The sequence below is a fragment of the Pinus tabuliformis genome, chromosome 4_2 (genome assembly GCF_031772625.1).
Source record: "Pinus tabuliformis cultivar Carrire ecotype Pingquan chromosome 4_2, CPIR1, whole genome shotgun sequence".
Taxonomy (NCBI): domain Eukaryota; kingdom Viridiplantae; phylum Streptophyta; class Pinopsida; order Pinales; family Pinaceae; genus Pinus; species Pinus tabuliformis.
Window position 1 is genome coordinate 1,131,432,368 of NC_142304.1, and position 16,329 is coordinate 1,131,448,696.

Genomic DNA, 16,329 nt, shown 5'->3' on the forward strand with positions numbered 1-16,329 from the left:
CGCTTCCTTTTTTCTCCATTCCAAAGAGAAAATACTAGTAATTTGATACCACTTTACATAACCATCCTAATTCTGGACTCGACTACTATCAACCCCCTGGATTATAATTTCCTTTACTAACCCTGATGATAACGTAAATCCCCCTTTCATTGTCATTTTGTCATTCAAATCCACTCCTTGAGGGTTCTTGGTCCATAAGGTTATCGGGCTCTAGGTTATCAAGGTTATCAGGACAGCCATACCCATAGTGATCTTCAGGTTATTGGCAATATTGGGATTGTAAACTGGATTTCGGGGGTTTCTTTATTGCATAGATAAAGGCAAGGGATAAAACTACAACAACCCCAAAGTTTCTTTTCAAACACCATGACCCGTCATTCAAACATGTACCTTGACTTTTGAATATGAGATTCAAACACCAAACCTTTTCGCTCTAAACCTATGGCTTCATTTTTGTGCTTGAACTCCAATTTCTATCAACCCTCCCCTATAAAATTAATGAACTCCAAAATCTCAACTAAGGCCTTGACCTAGTTTCTCTTGAGTAAAATGGGTGACTTACATAACTTTATAATAGCATGACCCTAGGAAAAATTGGCAGACCTCCAAGAAATTAATAATTGAACATCACGACAACATACTTGTTACACTAAGTGTGATCAAGAAACTTGCCCACTTCACATGGGGTATCAAGACATGTCCAAGAAAACAAATTGAATAGACACAAACCATAGGCAACCTCAATGTATTATATTACTAAAACATGTTTACAGAGAATTATACATCCTCCCTTCTCGAGCTTCTCGAGAAGCTCTCTCTCTAAGCTTCCTTTCTTGATCCAATTATACGTACATATATGACTCTAATTAACTAGAATATCTCCTAACATATTAAACACTACTTGGATATCTATCCCAACTCCTAGAAAATTGCCTAAAACCTTAGTCTGCCAATTGTGACTTTTACAGTTTGTCACATGATCTAGATTCATTAGTTTATATAAATTATACTTGAAGCAAACCTATCCCATTTGGAAAATTGCATGACCCCCGCAAAATGGTTGCCTAGGAGGCTGATACTCCAGGATGATCCCAATGCCTAGCTCTTATCCCATTTTATAAGCTTGATGGATCCTCGGGAAGCTTTATTTTATTATTTTCCTTCAAAAAATGAAGGGGAATACCGTGGGTAGATACCATGGTAAATACTACGGTAAATACCGTGGGTAGATTCAATCTATTTTAATCATATCCAGAAAATAGAATATTACCATCAGCCTCTTCGTCCTCATTATCATCATTGTCACCACCATCCTCATCCGCATTTTCATTATCATCTTTCTACTCACTGTCACTACCATCACCACCACACCATCTTTGTCGTCATTGTTGTTTTCGTCACCACCCAAGTCACCGGATTTGATGAACATAATTGATTAAATTTAAAGTTATTTGAATTTCATTCATTGGTGAACTTATTTGATGAGTTTCAGAAGTCTCAACTTGAACATGAACAAGTGAAACATGAACATGAATAATTTCATGAAATTCATCTAAAATTCTATTGAAATTCATTTCAAAATCGTTATGAAATCGTAAGAAATTCAAAGAGGTTCGTAATAAAAAAATTAAAAAACAACCATTACGGGAATTTTGAGATCTAAAATGTGCCTGCTAAGCAAATTATAAAATAATAGTAGAAATAATAAAATAATATTAGATTACATCATCAAATTTTAGAGGGAGAAAAGAAAAAACTACTTTTTCAACTCGTATTTTCAACTTATATCCCTATGTGTTTACTCAAAATTTGAGTGGAAACACTCGTTGGATGTATAATTTGATTCCTCATGCAAGGAGTACCCATGTTGCATACTTTCGATGGACCCTGCTACATGAAAATGGGAAATACATGAAAAAATGTGATTGCAATCACGTTTTTCATGTATTTCTCATTTTTCATGTAGTGGGTTCCATCGAGAGTATGCAACATGGGTACTCCTTGGATGAGGAATTAAATTTTTCATCTAACGAGTGCTCTTGCTCGAAATTTGAGTAAAACCTTAGGGAGATAATTTGAAAATACGAGTTGAAAAAGTAGTTTTAGTATTTTATTATTTTTTAATCTTTTCAATTTTTAACTCCAAAAGTAGTGAATCATACTCCATGGTTGACATGATCATCTTGAATCCTATTGGTTCTTATAAAGTTTATTTTGGTTGCACATTTTTTTTAGGAGACCCATTTTAGACCTCAAAAATCCCCTAACGAAAACCCTAAAGTCTAAAACCTGCAAACTTAGAAAAAAAAAACCCAAGTTGTCTATACTAATGGAATGTTGTGTCTAGATGTCACAACTAGGGATTCCAGATTGTCTATACTAATGGAATGTTGTGTCTAAATGTCACAACTAGGGAGAGACACACACATGATAAGTTACTTTTGGGAGGATACCATTATTTTGTTAATTTACATAGAACATCCTCATTTTTTAATAAAATTTTTCATGTCTCTTTATCTTTATTTTCACAATTTTTATATATTAATTTTTGTTTATACCATACACACTTAAATTCTATAAATTTATATATTTATAATTTATTGTAATGGAAATATAATATTTCAATAATATATAGAAGTTAAAGATATAAATAAACATATTTGTATTAAAAAATATTTTAATCATTAACTTTTGTTGTCATATATTGATTAGTGCTAAGAAGAAAATGAACAAAGTAAAGATAAGAATCAATTCTCACGAGCTTCGAAGTGAAACTAGAGGTTGGCTTATTACCAAAACACCTTGGGATGAAAGAACTAAACAAAGCAAAGAGAAAATCAATTCTCACCAACTTCGAAGTGAAACTAGAGGTTGGCTTATTACCAAAACACCTTGGGATGAAATAACTATGTGAGACTAAGAGGATTGAAAACTAAAAACATTTTTTCTTGCATTAAATGGCTCTTACTCGCACCCATTCTCATTTCCAAAACATTTGCCACATTGCCAACCGTCTTGATGAAACTAGAGGTTGGCTTATTACCAAAACACCTTGGGATGAAAGAACTAAACAAAGCAAAGAGAAGAATCCATTCTCACCAGCTTCGAAGTGAAACTAGAGGTTGGCTTATTACCAAAACACCTTGGGATGAAAGAACTATGTGAGGCTAAGAGGATTGAAAACTAAAAACATTTTTTCTTGCATTACATGGCTCTTACTCGCACCCATTCTCATTTCCAAAACATTTGCCACATTGCCAACCGTCTTGACTTGCTTAGTCAACATAATTATATAGTGATCTAGAAACAATTAGGAACTGGCTAAATAGATATTAATCATTAACACCTTTTTCTTAATTTATTATTATTTTTTATTTTTTAATATAGAAGAGAATTACTAAAATTTAATGTGAAATTTAATATATTAAACTTTTAAAATTATTATAGATATATATATATATATATATATGATATTTTTTAATATTTTAAATTTAATACCGAACTTATTTTCAAAATTTTGACTTTTGCTTTTTTTCTCAAACTTTAAAGTTCTAACCACATGACTTCATCTACCACTACCACCATCCATCCTCACCGTTAATTTTCGACGTCGTCCCCGCTATCGTTGGCCTAATGTTTAGACAATTGATACTCCTTATGGATAAAGTAATTCTACGAATCTTACAACTGCATCCACACTAATCCATTGCCTCCTCGATTTACTGAATCTCACAGTTATGTTTACACACGCCTATTTTAAGGGGGAAACCATCCAAAATATGCCTGTCGCATATAATTCTCGCACACTACAAGGCATGCCACCCTGTGTGTCAAGTAATCAGAATTCTATGCAGTCGAGAATGCCCTCAAAACCGATCATTTGCATTTGACACGCCACATTTATCTCTTTGAATTCCGATTATCGGTTCGTACATCGCCAAGGTCTTTGTATAAAAGGCTTTGAAATAATTGTGCACCATGTATCGCAGAGGAGAAGCAGCAGCAGCAGCCATGGTTGGGAAAACAAGTTCATTTGTATTTCTGGTCCTCTTGTTATCACCATTCATAGATTCAACTGCGGGGGCTAAGAAGGCAAGAAGAAATGGCTTGTACTCTACTCTTATTTTATAGGTTCTAATGTCTTCATTTATCAAAGATATGTTGTTGGTATATTTGTTTGTTAAATTCTTTTAAGAACACAATAACTTGACACTTCAAAAACAATATTTCATGGATATGTCTGAAACCATAGTTGGAATTCCTGATCATTGTTCTTCATGTAGCAGTCATATGTGGTATACTTAGGAGGACAACATGATGACAATGCAGACCACCAACAGGTAGCTGATTCACATCATGAGCTTCTGGGATCAGTGTTAGAAAGGTAATTGACTGAACCAATTAACATATAAATGAATATTTTTGTATAATATATTCCTATCAGTATGAAGAAAGTAACTAACTGAACCAATTAATGTATAAATGAATAATTTTCTATAATATATTCTTAGTATTAATAAGAATGCCTTTCGTTACTTTCCCATCAATATGCTAATAACAGTACATAATATGTGGCTCATTTTTAGCACAATCATACTTCTGAGTGATTTTTAAAGGACGGGCCGAAGTTGTTGCCTATGAAATACCTCAGATCCACAATCATAACTGTATGTTCTAGATCGTATTCTGGTTCATGTGGTTGAATTTTTTTGTTTCACTTTAATTTTATTTAGGTTTTTTTTTTAATGTTGATTTATAATGAATATGGTTGATTAGTAATTGTTGTGTATTATTTAATAGTATAATTGGAATAACTTTAATAATTAAAACGAATGTTTTCTTTAAAAAAAAATTATAAAATAATTGAAAAAATTATAATTTTTTCATAAGATGAACATTCAAAAAGTGAGAAAGACGGTTTGGGACAGCCTAAGCCAGTCCATATTTAGGTGCTTAACTGAACTTTTGTTCTTGGGAACAAAATATTCAAGGAATTTCGACCTAGGATAGTTACATTTAAGAGGATGTAATGTGGAAAGAGTAATTTTATAATTATAAAGATGAAAAATCAACTTTACTGTACTTTTTAAAGAATTATATAAAATTATTTTTGGAAAAGAAAAATAAGGTTGGTTAAAAGTATACTCTGCAAAGAAATAAGTTAAGATGGATTTTGGAGTTATAATTATTTGCTGTAATAATAAATTAAACTCTTATATTTTATTAAATTAACCATTAAAAATTTGATATGGCTTTAGGTTTTGTTTTTGGAATAAAGTTTCATTTTGGAAGGGAGTTTTTTGGTTGTCACACTTTTTAAGAATCTTGCAAGAAGTTGATTGTAATATAGGAACTAATTAAAGAAGTTTTTTTTGATATATATTGACAAGTTAAAAGATTGTTTGAATAAAGAAGATTGTTTTGACATAATTCTAATTAGTATAATAATGATTTTTATTTTATTTTGTAGGCTAATGATATTATTCTTATTAGTATATCTCAATAGAACAATTAATATTTGTTAAAGATTAACTATATCCTACAATATAAAGGATTTATTATAGAGTGCAATGTAAGTGAATTAACATTGATAGGTTATGATAATTAAATTTTGAAAGAATACTTACACTAATTTCACCTATGACAAGGACCCTGTAAGGAATCAAACTTTATCTGAAGTTTAAATACAAATATAACATTGAGAAAATGATAAATAAATGATGAAAAACTTATTATGAACTTAAAAACAATCATAAATGAGTGAACCTTTAGCTATGAGGTAAAAGGTAACTCCCCTTTGAAACTATTGTCCCTCTTAGTATACTATATAGTTGTGGAATTTATGATATAACATCTCTAAAGAATTGTGAAGAAAAGATAAAACAAACCAAAATTATGTTATAACATATAATCTCAAAATTAAATAAAATCTATCCTATCCTATCTTTATTATAGAATTGAGCCATGTCCCCTTTGAGAAAATGACTATACAAAAAGATTTTTGATAGATTTCAAAAGCTTAGCATAACAATGCTAAATGTTAGCTACATCATTGGGGACTAGAGGAAAATGTGACATTGTAGAATAATTATAATATCAAAATTGCTATTACATAAAAAATTAAAGACAAATTGTGGTGCCAAAAAATTTTGTAGGATAATAGAAAATTAAGATATAATGAAGAGGTGATCAATCATAATTTAGAAAATTAAAAGTATATCTTTGTTTTGGTTAGTACAAAGAAGAAAATTAACATTACTAAAATAAGAACAAGCTAACACAAATTCCATCGTAAAGTAGCATGTTACACAATTCCTAAAATATTAGATGAAAAAATTTATAATCCTTATAAAACTAAGATATTGTGCAAAAAAATCACTTTCCCTTCAAATACCTTATGTACACTCACATTAAATGTTTATTTCAAAATATTTATTACAAGCCTAAAATTTTATCCCATCAAAACTATATTGATTTAACAAAACAAATTAACCAAAAAATGATTATATTTATTAAATTTTCATAAATCTAATTTAATTTATATAAATATTAAACATGATAATTATCACTATAAAAAAATTATTTAATTATCACTCTAACAAATAAAAATAAAAATTAATACATTTAATAAAATAACATTTATATTTTATAATAATAAAAACTAATATTATTTTTATTAATAAAAATTCAATTTCTATCCCAATTATTAATAATAAATAATAAGAAGGTTTTCACTAACGAACAATAATAATGTCATTTTGAATGCGTTCTTAATGCTATTTTGAATGTGTTTTTTTTGGTCACTCTTCCTATTATTTCTATCATATATATTCTTGTTTATGAAGATTTGGTTTTAATTGAATATATTTTTATGCATAGAGATTTATAGAAGTGTTGTTATTTTATCTCTGTAATTTTAATGGATAGAAAAAGAATGTGTTCTTTTTTATACTCTTCTTATTATTTTTATCATATATATTCTTTTTATGAAGATTTAATTTTAATTGAACATATTTTTATGTGTAGAGATTTATAGAAGTGGTGTTATTTTATATATGTAATTTTAATGGATAGAAGAAGGGAGGATTGGGCATTTCCTTTATATAAAATAACTACTTTCTATTTTAATCTAATTTCTCTTTCTAATTGAGGTTTATTCTCCTACTCCACCACCACCTCAACCTCTCTTATTACTATCTCTTTGTCACTTCCTACTACAACCTTAACTGTATCATCCACCTTTGTAACAATTAGTTCACATTGTCAACCCACTCCTATAACCAATGGATGGCCACAATTATGGGTTAAGAATATGTGTTAATCATCTAGGTGTTCTCAAGTTCATAAAATATCTTTTTCTCACAACTAAATTTTTGCCATAATTTTTTATTAATCTCTTTTATATGGTATTTCTAATAACTTATGCTTTATCTGATAAGATTCCTCTTTAATTTTATTATTATTTTTTTTTAAATTTATCTCTTTTTCCAAAGTACTATGCCTTGTCATACACTATTTACTTCATTTCCTAAATATTCTTCTTCAATTTTCCTTTTTCTAAATTCATAACTTTTTTTCCAAAATACTAATCCTTATTGTACACTATTTTCTTGCATTACCTATACGTTTGAAAACAAATTCTTTGTTCGTCATAATTTATATTTTAATTCCCACTTCATTTGATAAAAATACTTTCTAATATGTTCCAACTTTCTTACAAAAATCTTTAAAAAATATAACCCTAAACAATGAAAACTACATCAAATTACCAATTACTTGAACAACCATATAATATAATTCTTTATATCAATATTCTAAAGAGAAAATTCCTTAATTTTCAATTCCATAGCTGGATATTTTTGCATTTATCTTTTAAAAATATAAAATCTTCATGCCTTGTCTTACATGTTTCTCCCCACAAGTGATCCAACTAATGGTACTTTTAAAAAACAAACGAATCCAATTTGTCACCATTGAATGGCTATATCATGTTATACAAAATCAGTTAATTGTTACTAGTGTTTTGGTAGTCTTTTGGTTTGTTTATATTAATTTTCTTATTTTAAAATCGTTTATAAAGTCATTTTTACATAAATAAAAATTATTTTGTTAGCAAAATAAACACAACAAATATAAATAAGATACTTTTCTTTACCCATAAACAAAGCAAACATAAATAAAATATTTTTTCTTACTCTCTTTTTATAATAATTATAAGTGATCTATCGTTGAATACTTATACCAAAATCTAGTTGGTGAAGCATCTCAACATACTATTTAGCTATTTTCGTCATTAGAATGTTTCTAGTTGATTTGGCAAAAAAAAAAAAGCTATTTACCCGATAGTACGCTAATTTCTCATGTATTATTTAGATCACCATTTTTATGAATGGGTATCAATTAGTTAAGAGTTTCATATGCATTGATTTCTTATAATATTGAGAACTGCATGCAAAGGTATATTTCCATCTCATTTTACCATTTCAATAAAATAAAGAGTTTCAATTTATTTATTTTTGGTTTATTTGGAGAATCTGAAATTTGTTTTACTAATATTAAATTTGAGAGTACATTCCAATAGATAAACACAAATAAATCTTTAATAAATCTTTTTACATGCTTTTCTTATTCTGTTTATTTTATTGTTTGATCTTCATTTTTAGTTTTATATTATTTTTTAAATATAACCATCAATTTTTTAAAATTAATATAATTGCAATCCATATAAATACGTTAGGTATCTTTTTGGAATCCCATGAAACTCTTTGTTATTACTATTATACTATGACGGACGATGTTATGAATTTTGTTATCATAGTTAAATTCCCTTTTCAAAAATACAATTTATTAACTTGGTTTTTCATTTAACTTTAAATATAAATCCATTTTCAGGTTAAGAGAGAAATATGATGCGTAAAAATATATATATATATATATATATATATAATAAAAGTATTAATTATTATTTAATTTTTAAATTTGAAATTAGTGTATTATAAATTAATTATTTTGATATAAATTAATATAGATGTGTAAGGGTTAAAAACACAAATTTAATTTATAAATACTATTAATTCAATTCAAGTGAGTGTAAAATATGTACACGAAAATGTGAAATTCAAACAAATACACACATTTTATTATTAGAAAGTGATATAACTTACTATTTTATTATAAATGGTAGAATATATAGGTAACATTCTTTTAAGTTCTGTGTCCACAGAAAAAGAAACATGTGTGACTAGGCTAAAACCTAAAACCTTCAAATTACATAATTATTATCATTATACTGATTAGCTTTATATATATATATGTTTTCACTGAAAAAATGCAGCAAGGAAGCAGCAAGGGAGGCCATCTTCTACTCATACACCAGAAGCGTGAATGGTTTTGCTGCTATTCTTGAAGAAGAACATGCTCTTTCTCTCTCAAGTGAATTATTTACCATTAATGCTTATTTTCACTCTTTCACATTGAATGAATGCGAAGAATTTTCGATAGTTTTTTGTGAATTACTTACCATTAATACTTGTTTTTCACTCTTAGATATATAGAAATTTCCATATTTTTTCTAACTGAATTGAATTTGGAATCCTTACTGTTGGGTGCTATTATTCAGAACTCCCTGAGGTGTTATCTGTATTTCCTAACCAAGCAAGAAGTCTACACACAACTCGTTCATGGGGATTCCTTGGCTTAGAAGCAGGAGCTGGACAAACTGAGAATGTAGATATTCCTGCGAGATCGCTATGGAGAAAGGGGCATTTCGGAAAGGATGTTATTATTGCTCACATTGATACAGGTAGCAACCCACTTCAGTAGCCTTGCAAATAGCTGTGCGTGTGCCTGTTAATATATTCTTTAGGTGAGTTCATTTTATTTGTTATTGATTCTGATGCTACTTTTCTTCTGCATTCAGGGGTATGGCCAGAATCTGCAAGTTTTCATGACAAGGATATAGGGCCTATTCCTTCTCGATGGAAGGGGTCCTGCAAAAAGGGAACACAATTCGGTCCGGAACACTGCAACAGGTGCGTTGATGAGGGGTCAGAGTAGTTTTCAGTTTGTTTAACCATACTTGCATATCGGATAACATTCTCTTCAGATTTTTAAGAGAAGTTTTATATCAATATCTACAGGCTGAGAAATACAAGATATCTTGTATATACATTGCAAATTCCCCAATATTTTGGAAATATGATAGACATTACTGTAGTAAAACAGTTAGACTAACTCGTTTACATCAGATTTTAAAAATATTTTAGAAATATGATGGACATTATTAAAGTAAAACAGTGACTAAGTGGTTTACATCAAATTTTAAACATATTTTGGAATGTACTATTCAAATAAGGATGGCCTTCCAAAGTTAAACACAAGGCCAGAGAAGATGAAGAATTTCAAATTGTTTAGGAAGGATTACAGTTTCCCAAAAGTATGTTTGAGTTTGTATTCTTTTGTAGTAGTATAAATTGTAAGTGTTTATTGATTGCCGGTTTTAAGCACTTTGCTAGAGCCCTTGCAGTATCGTGAAGTGATAGTTTTTATTCTTATTTTTTCAAGGTCTTTGTAAATATGCCATATTTGAGGTGGATATATTTACAATATTTGAGGTGGATAACTTGTCACTTCATTGATTAAGCATGATTTTGAGGTAAATAATGTTAGAGTAATTGTCACTCTCATTTTATTGAAAATTGATGATTTGAACTAATCTCCATGCCAATTAACCACTTATTATGATAGTAAAGGTTTAAAAGTTTACTCATGCAAGCACGATTCTAAGAAATGATTGTCACATATACTGAAATTTACTGAATAATACATATTGTTTCTTGTATAAAGTCCCTCATTCTTATTTGTTCTTGTTTTACTGCTTGCAGTCTATTATGGTTATTATTTCTTGCATTACATTGCCTAGAAAGCAAACACTTCGAACTTGCTTGTTGGAGAATGCTCAATATCTGTATTTGTTCCTTTATTTGTTGATGTATAGTAGAAGCCAACCCCATTGTAAAATATCCATGCTTGAACAAGTAGGACATGGTACCCAATTCTTAGAATCCTTGTTCACTCTGAGTGTTTTGCATTAACAATTTGGTTGGAGAGCAAGCCCTTTACAATGGAAGCAAAGTTTCACTCTCCAAATTGCTGTCTGCAACAGGAAATTGATTGGGGGAAAATATTTCATCAAAGGGCGTGATGCTGAAAACAAGCCTTTGAATCTCTCTGAAACAGGGGATTTTCTCTCTGCACGAGACAAAGGTGGACATGGAACTCATACTCTGTCTACAGCAGGGGGGAATTTCGTGAAAAATGCAAGTATATATCGACATGCAAAAGGGATTGCAAAAGGAGGAGCCCCTCATGCTAGAGTTGCAAGTTATAAAGTTTGTTGGCCTACAGATTCAGGCGGCAACGGTTGCTATGATGCAGATATTCTTGCAGCATTCGATGCAGCGATACATGACGGAGTTGATGTGTTCTCAATTTCTCTAGGAGGTCAACTTCCCAATCCGGATTATTTTCAAGATACAATTTCAATTGGATCGTTCCATGCAGTTCAAAGAGGCAGGGTTGTCGTCTGTTCCGCCGGAAATTTTGGTCTACCGGGGACAGTTCAAAATGTGGCACCCTGGATCATAACTGTAGGAGCAAGCAGCATCGACAGAGCATACCCTTCGAGTGTTTATCTCGGAAACAATAGAACATACATAGTAAGTATGGTATAGTAAGTATGGTTTATATCGAGTATCTTAATTATTTTATGTTTTACAATTTTTTTAATTTTTTAAAAATTATAATTTTTCGTTGTTTAAAATGTATTTTTGAATTTAGTGTTGTATTAATTATAATTTGGGACTACTATCTTAAAAATATAAGACTAACTAATTATTTAAAATAATGATAAAGGTTTGAAAATTTACTATGACCTACATTTTTTTTAATATAATAACAAACTCTAACCTAATATCAAAACTTTAACTCACTTTTGATTCCCCAAATCACTTAAAAATTAGAGTATTGGAGAAACATACAACTAACTGCCCTAAAAACATTGAGGCCAGCCATTAAAAACCCCACCACCCACAAAGAATGGTAAAGGTTTAGAATCACTAAGGCTGGCGGGTAAATCCAACATTCAGTGCCTTTAAAAACTCTATAACACCATTTATTTTAAGTGTTCATGGATCCAACAAATCTCTACCAATTTTCAAGTAAATTTGAAAACAAAGAGGCCAAAAATTTCTTCGAAAAGCAAAACAGTTGCATCAGGGACGGCCGGCTTATTGCTTCTTCTCTAGTTAAGTAATGAAGCGCGTTTAATTCATCTTATGAAATTCCATTTACCAGTATTCCCATAAGGCCCGAGGTGGAAATCTATGCCCCCAACATGGAACGGCTAAATATATTTCATCATGTTTATGTTGCATGTTTTCTTGGAAGGCATTGTCAGATTTAATTGTTTATTGATTATGAGGATAATTGTTAGTACAGTAGACGTCTCTTTTCATAGAGAATTTCAAGAGGGCGATAATGGATATTGAAAATTTCCCTTTGTTTCAGTCCATAAAATTGAAAATTTGATAATCTAATTTTTTTCTCCCAATGAAGGGCATTGAAATCAATAAATCAGATCATTGAAGTTTGCTAGAAAAGTTGATTCTGTTACTCTGTGTTTTTGTTGGAGGGCAGGGACAAAGCCTAGGCCAGTTCCAATTACGAAAGGGAAAGCTGTATCCACTGGTATCATCAGCGAGGGTGAAAGCCCGACATGCAAATAAAACTGCTGCGTATGCTGCATACTATTACCTTTTACCAAAGAATAGTATTTCAATCCATCAAAGTCACACTTCTTTCTGATATTGTGGTTTAACAGTTTCAATCGCTAATATTTTCAGGCAACTCTGTTTCGCGGGATCATTAGATCCCAAAAAAGTTAAAGGAAAAATTGTCGCCTGCCTTCGTGGTATCTCTGACAGAGTTGAGAAAAGTTTAACCGTTCGATTAGCAGGGGGAGTAGGCCTGATTCTCGCCAATGCACCCAAAGGCGACACAGACATTGATGCAGACCTTCATTTTCTTCCTGCTGCACATTTGAATGCAACTGATGGAGCCGCAGTTTTTCAATACATCAAATCGACAGCGTAGGATTTAAATGAAACTTTTTAACTTTTAGGATTTCAATGCAACATTTTAACTTGTACTAAAACCTGGTTATTGCATGAAAAACATTAATGCCCAATTAAATTATGCTCATTCAGGTCCCCTGTCGCTTCCATTTTATCAAGAACTCAATTAGGGGTAAAGCCAGCTCCGATTATGGCAGATTTTTCCTCTCTGGGTCCAAATTCTCTTACTCCAGACATACTCAAGGTTATCGTTCAATCCCCACAAATCCATTTCCATTGTAAGGAATCGTAATATTTTGAAAAGAAAGTTGACTGTTTCTCCAATGCAGCCTGATATTACAGCTCCAGGGGTGAGCATCCTTGCAGCATATTCAGAAGCAACAACTGTAACTGGCTATATATATGATAATAGATCTGTACCTTTCAATTTATTATCTGGCACGTCTATGGCGTGCCCACATGTTGCTGGTGTTGCAGCTTTACTGAAGAGTGCACATCCTGATTGGAGCTCAGCAGCCATCCTATCTGCCATTATCACTACAGGTATCTGTATCTTCGTACACATACAAAGTTTTGTAGGATTTTTCATTTTGAGAGGGCACAGAGATTTCAGGGCTGATAGCTAATTTTTCATGTCTTTTTCTGAGTAAAAAAAATATATATATATTTTTCCCTAACCACAATTAACTAGTATAAAATTTAAAATATTCATGATTTTATAAATATTTAATTAACTAGTATAAAATTTAAAATATTCAAAATTTTATAAATATTTTATAAAATTATTGAAATCTAATATTTTTAAAAATAATTATAAAAATTTCAGATGTTTCTAAACTTCAATATAAATTTTTATCCTTTAAAATTTTGATGGAAAATATCAATGATGCTGGATTTTTTTTGGAATTAAGTTGAATCTTTTTTATTTAAATTGTGCATAGTCTTTTCCAAACCTCTAACATTTCAAGTAGATATCCAAAATAAAAAAGCAGCTAAAGTTATAGTTATTTTCTTTTTGAATGGAAATTTTATTCATCTACTACATTCTTTTAGTTGTATTTAACATGAGTGGAATGTCTATTTTAAAGACTAGATGTTTCCAAATTCCTTTACAATTTGTGATTTTGCAACCTTAAAAAATATTCAATACTCAAATATCCATATTATCATATTTATAATTTTTAACATGATAAGTTTTATAAAAAAAATTCTATTAAACAAAGATGTTTTTATAATTTTTAACTCGATAAAATCAATTAAATAAAAGATGTTTTATTTTGTTATATTTTATATAAATAAATAAATTAGTGTAATTATACAGATTAAATGACTTGTAAATTTATAGCATCAATTTATAATAAGCATCTAAAAACTTATATTTTATAGTACATTTGAAATTATTAAAATTATAAAAAGTTAACTATCTTGTAACTTTATTTTAAACAAATTATTATAATTATTAATGAAAATTATATATATATATATATATATATATATATATATAGATTAATAATAATAATATTATTATTATTATTATTTTGTGAGAGATTTTTCAGCGAAAATCACATGGAATACCATTTTTCGACTTTTCAAACCAACTAGTGTGGTTTATCGTCCTGAGGATGAACCACACGAGTTGGTTCAAAACGCGTCGACAAATGGTATTCCATGTGATTTTTGCAGAAAATCTCTCACAAACTTGATATGGATCAGAAGCCTAAACTCTATAATAATAATATTTTTAATTATGGAAATTCATTCCATTAATTGATTTCATATGATATCTTTTCAATTAATGAATTTAATTAGAAAGACAAAATTTACATAACTATTTTGAAAATAAATTATTACATATTTTTAATTAAAAAGTTAAATTAAATAACTACTTTATAAATAAATTTAATTTTTAATTTATGTATACTATTAAAAATATTTTAATATATTTTATGAAAATTCACCGCTATAAATATTTGAATAATAAAAATTAGATTCTATCCACACTATACATATTTGAATATATATTTGAGTATATAAATCTTCACATGTTTTGCCAATTCTATTTTTTTAAATAAATTTAGTATCTGTTAACCTTCTTTCTTTTCTGGTTTTCATATTTTGAAATCACAGCTCAAAAGATGGACAACACCATAACGGCAATTAAAGATTCAACCCTGCAAACAGCAGGTCCTTTCAACTATGGCGCAGGTCATGTGCATCCAAATAAGGCTGGAGATCCTGGCCTAGTCTATGATGTATCACTCAGAGACTACAACACATTCTTTTGCAGCTTGCATTATAATTCAACGCAGCTCAAGGCCATAACAGGAAGGGCATTCTCTTGTCCTAAACGACCCCCGAACATCTATAACCTCAACTATCCTTCCATCACTGTCTCGGCGCTGAGAGGGTCAGCAACTGTAAGAAGAACTGTGACAAATGTTGCAGAGGGACCGGTGACTTATAAAGCAAAAGTGCAGTCTCCGGTTGGAGTTTCGGTGTCAGTTGATCCTGCAGAGCTTCACTTTTCTACCAGCGGGGAAAAGAGAAGATTTAATGTGTCGCTGAAAGCCGTGAAGAGTTTGGGTCAGTACGCATTTGGGTCCCTTACATGGAAACATGGCAAGTATTCGGTTACAAGTCCCATTGTTGTGAATGTAACCAGTGTGAATTAAGGTACTAGCCACTTATTATTAATTTGTTTTGTATTATTACGTTGTAAAAATGTTCGAAAGTAGTGTTGTTGGTGTAGTAATGTTTTTTTTGTTTTATTCTAGGATGTTATATAATAATTTGGTTTTTTTAATGTGTCATTTATTTAGTTTTTATAACTTTGGTATGGTGGTGTTAATGTATTTTTGCTTTACAATTTTGTTTATATAATGTTTTATATATATATATATATCTATATTAATTATGGATAAAGCCCCCATTTAATAGTAGTCATCACTTTGGAGGAGTTTCTTTAGGTTTTTTTTTCATGTACCATTGGTCATGAACTTCTCATCATCTCATCAAAGTCATCACGGTACTATGTAGATTTTGTAAATAATAATTGTATTAATTACTAATCTATTATTTATTTTTTATCATTATTTTCTATATATATATATATAATTGGCGAAGATATAAATATCTATAGTTTTTTAAGTACTTATATATATATTATTAAAAGACAATTAAAAAAACAAAAATGTAT

General features: G+C 29.8%; 1 protein-coding gene across 1 annotated transcript in view; it reads left to right on the top strand.

The window, feature by feature from the left end:
* The window catches only part of LOC149173652 (subtilisin-like protease SBT5.3), a 31,721-nt gene extending 15,887 nt beyond the window's left edge, over nt 1–15,834 (top strand). Inside the window, exons 3-13 of the mRNA XM_089426784.1 lie at nt 3,990–4,092; nt 4,287–4,384; nt 9,335–9,432; nt 9,620–9,802; nt 9,920–10,031; nt 11,165–11,717; nt 12,697–12,794; nt 12,903–13,148; nt 13,266–13,377; nt 13,463–13,676; nt 15,261–15,834. Of these exons, the coding sequence (XP_089282910.1) occupies nt 3,990–4,092; nt 4,287–4,384; nt 9,335–9,432; nt 9,620–9,802; nt 9,920–10,031; nt 11,165–11,717; nt 12,697–12,794; nt 12,903–13,148; nt 13,266–13,377; nt 13,463–13,676; nt 15,261–15,805 (2,362 nt within the window). The 3' untranslated portion in view covers nt 15,806–15,834. The remainder of the gene's footprint in view (nt 1–3,989; nt 4,093–4,286; nt 4,385–9,334; nt 9,433–9,619; nt 9,803–9,919; nt 10,032–11,164; nt 11,718–12,696; nt 12,795–12,902; nt 13,149–13,265; nt 13,378–13,462; nt 13,677–15,260) is intronic.
* The last annotated feature ends 495 nt before the right edge of the window (nt 15,835–16,329 follow it).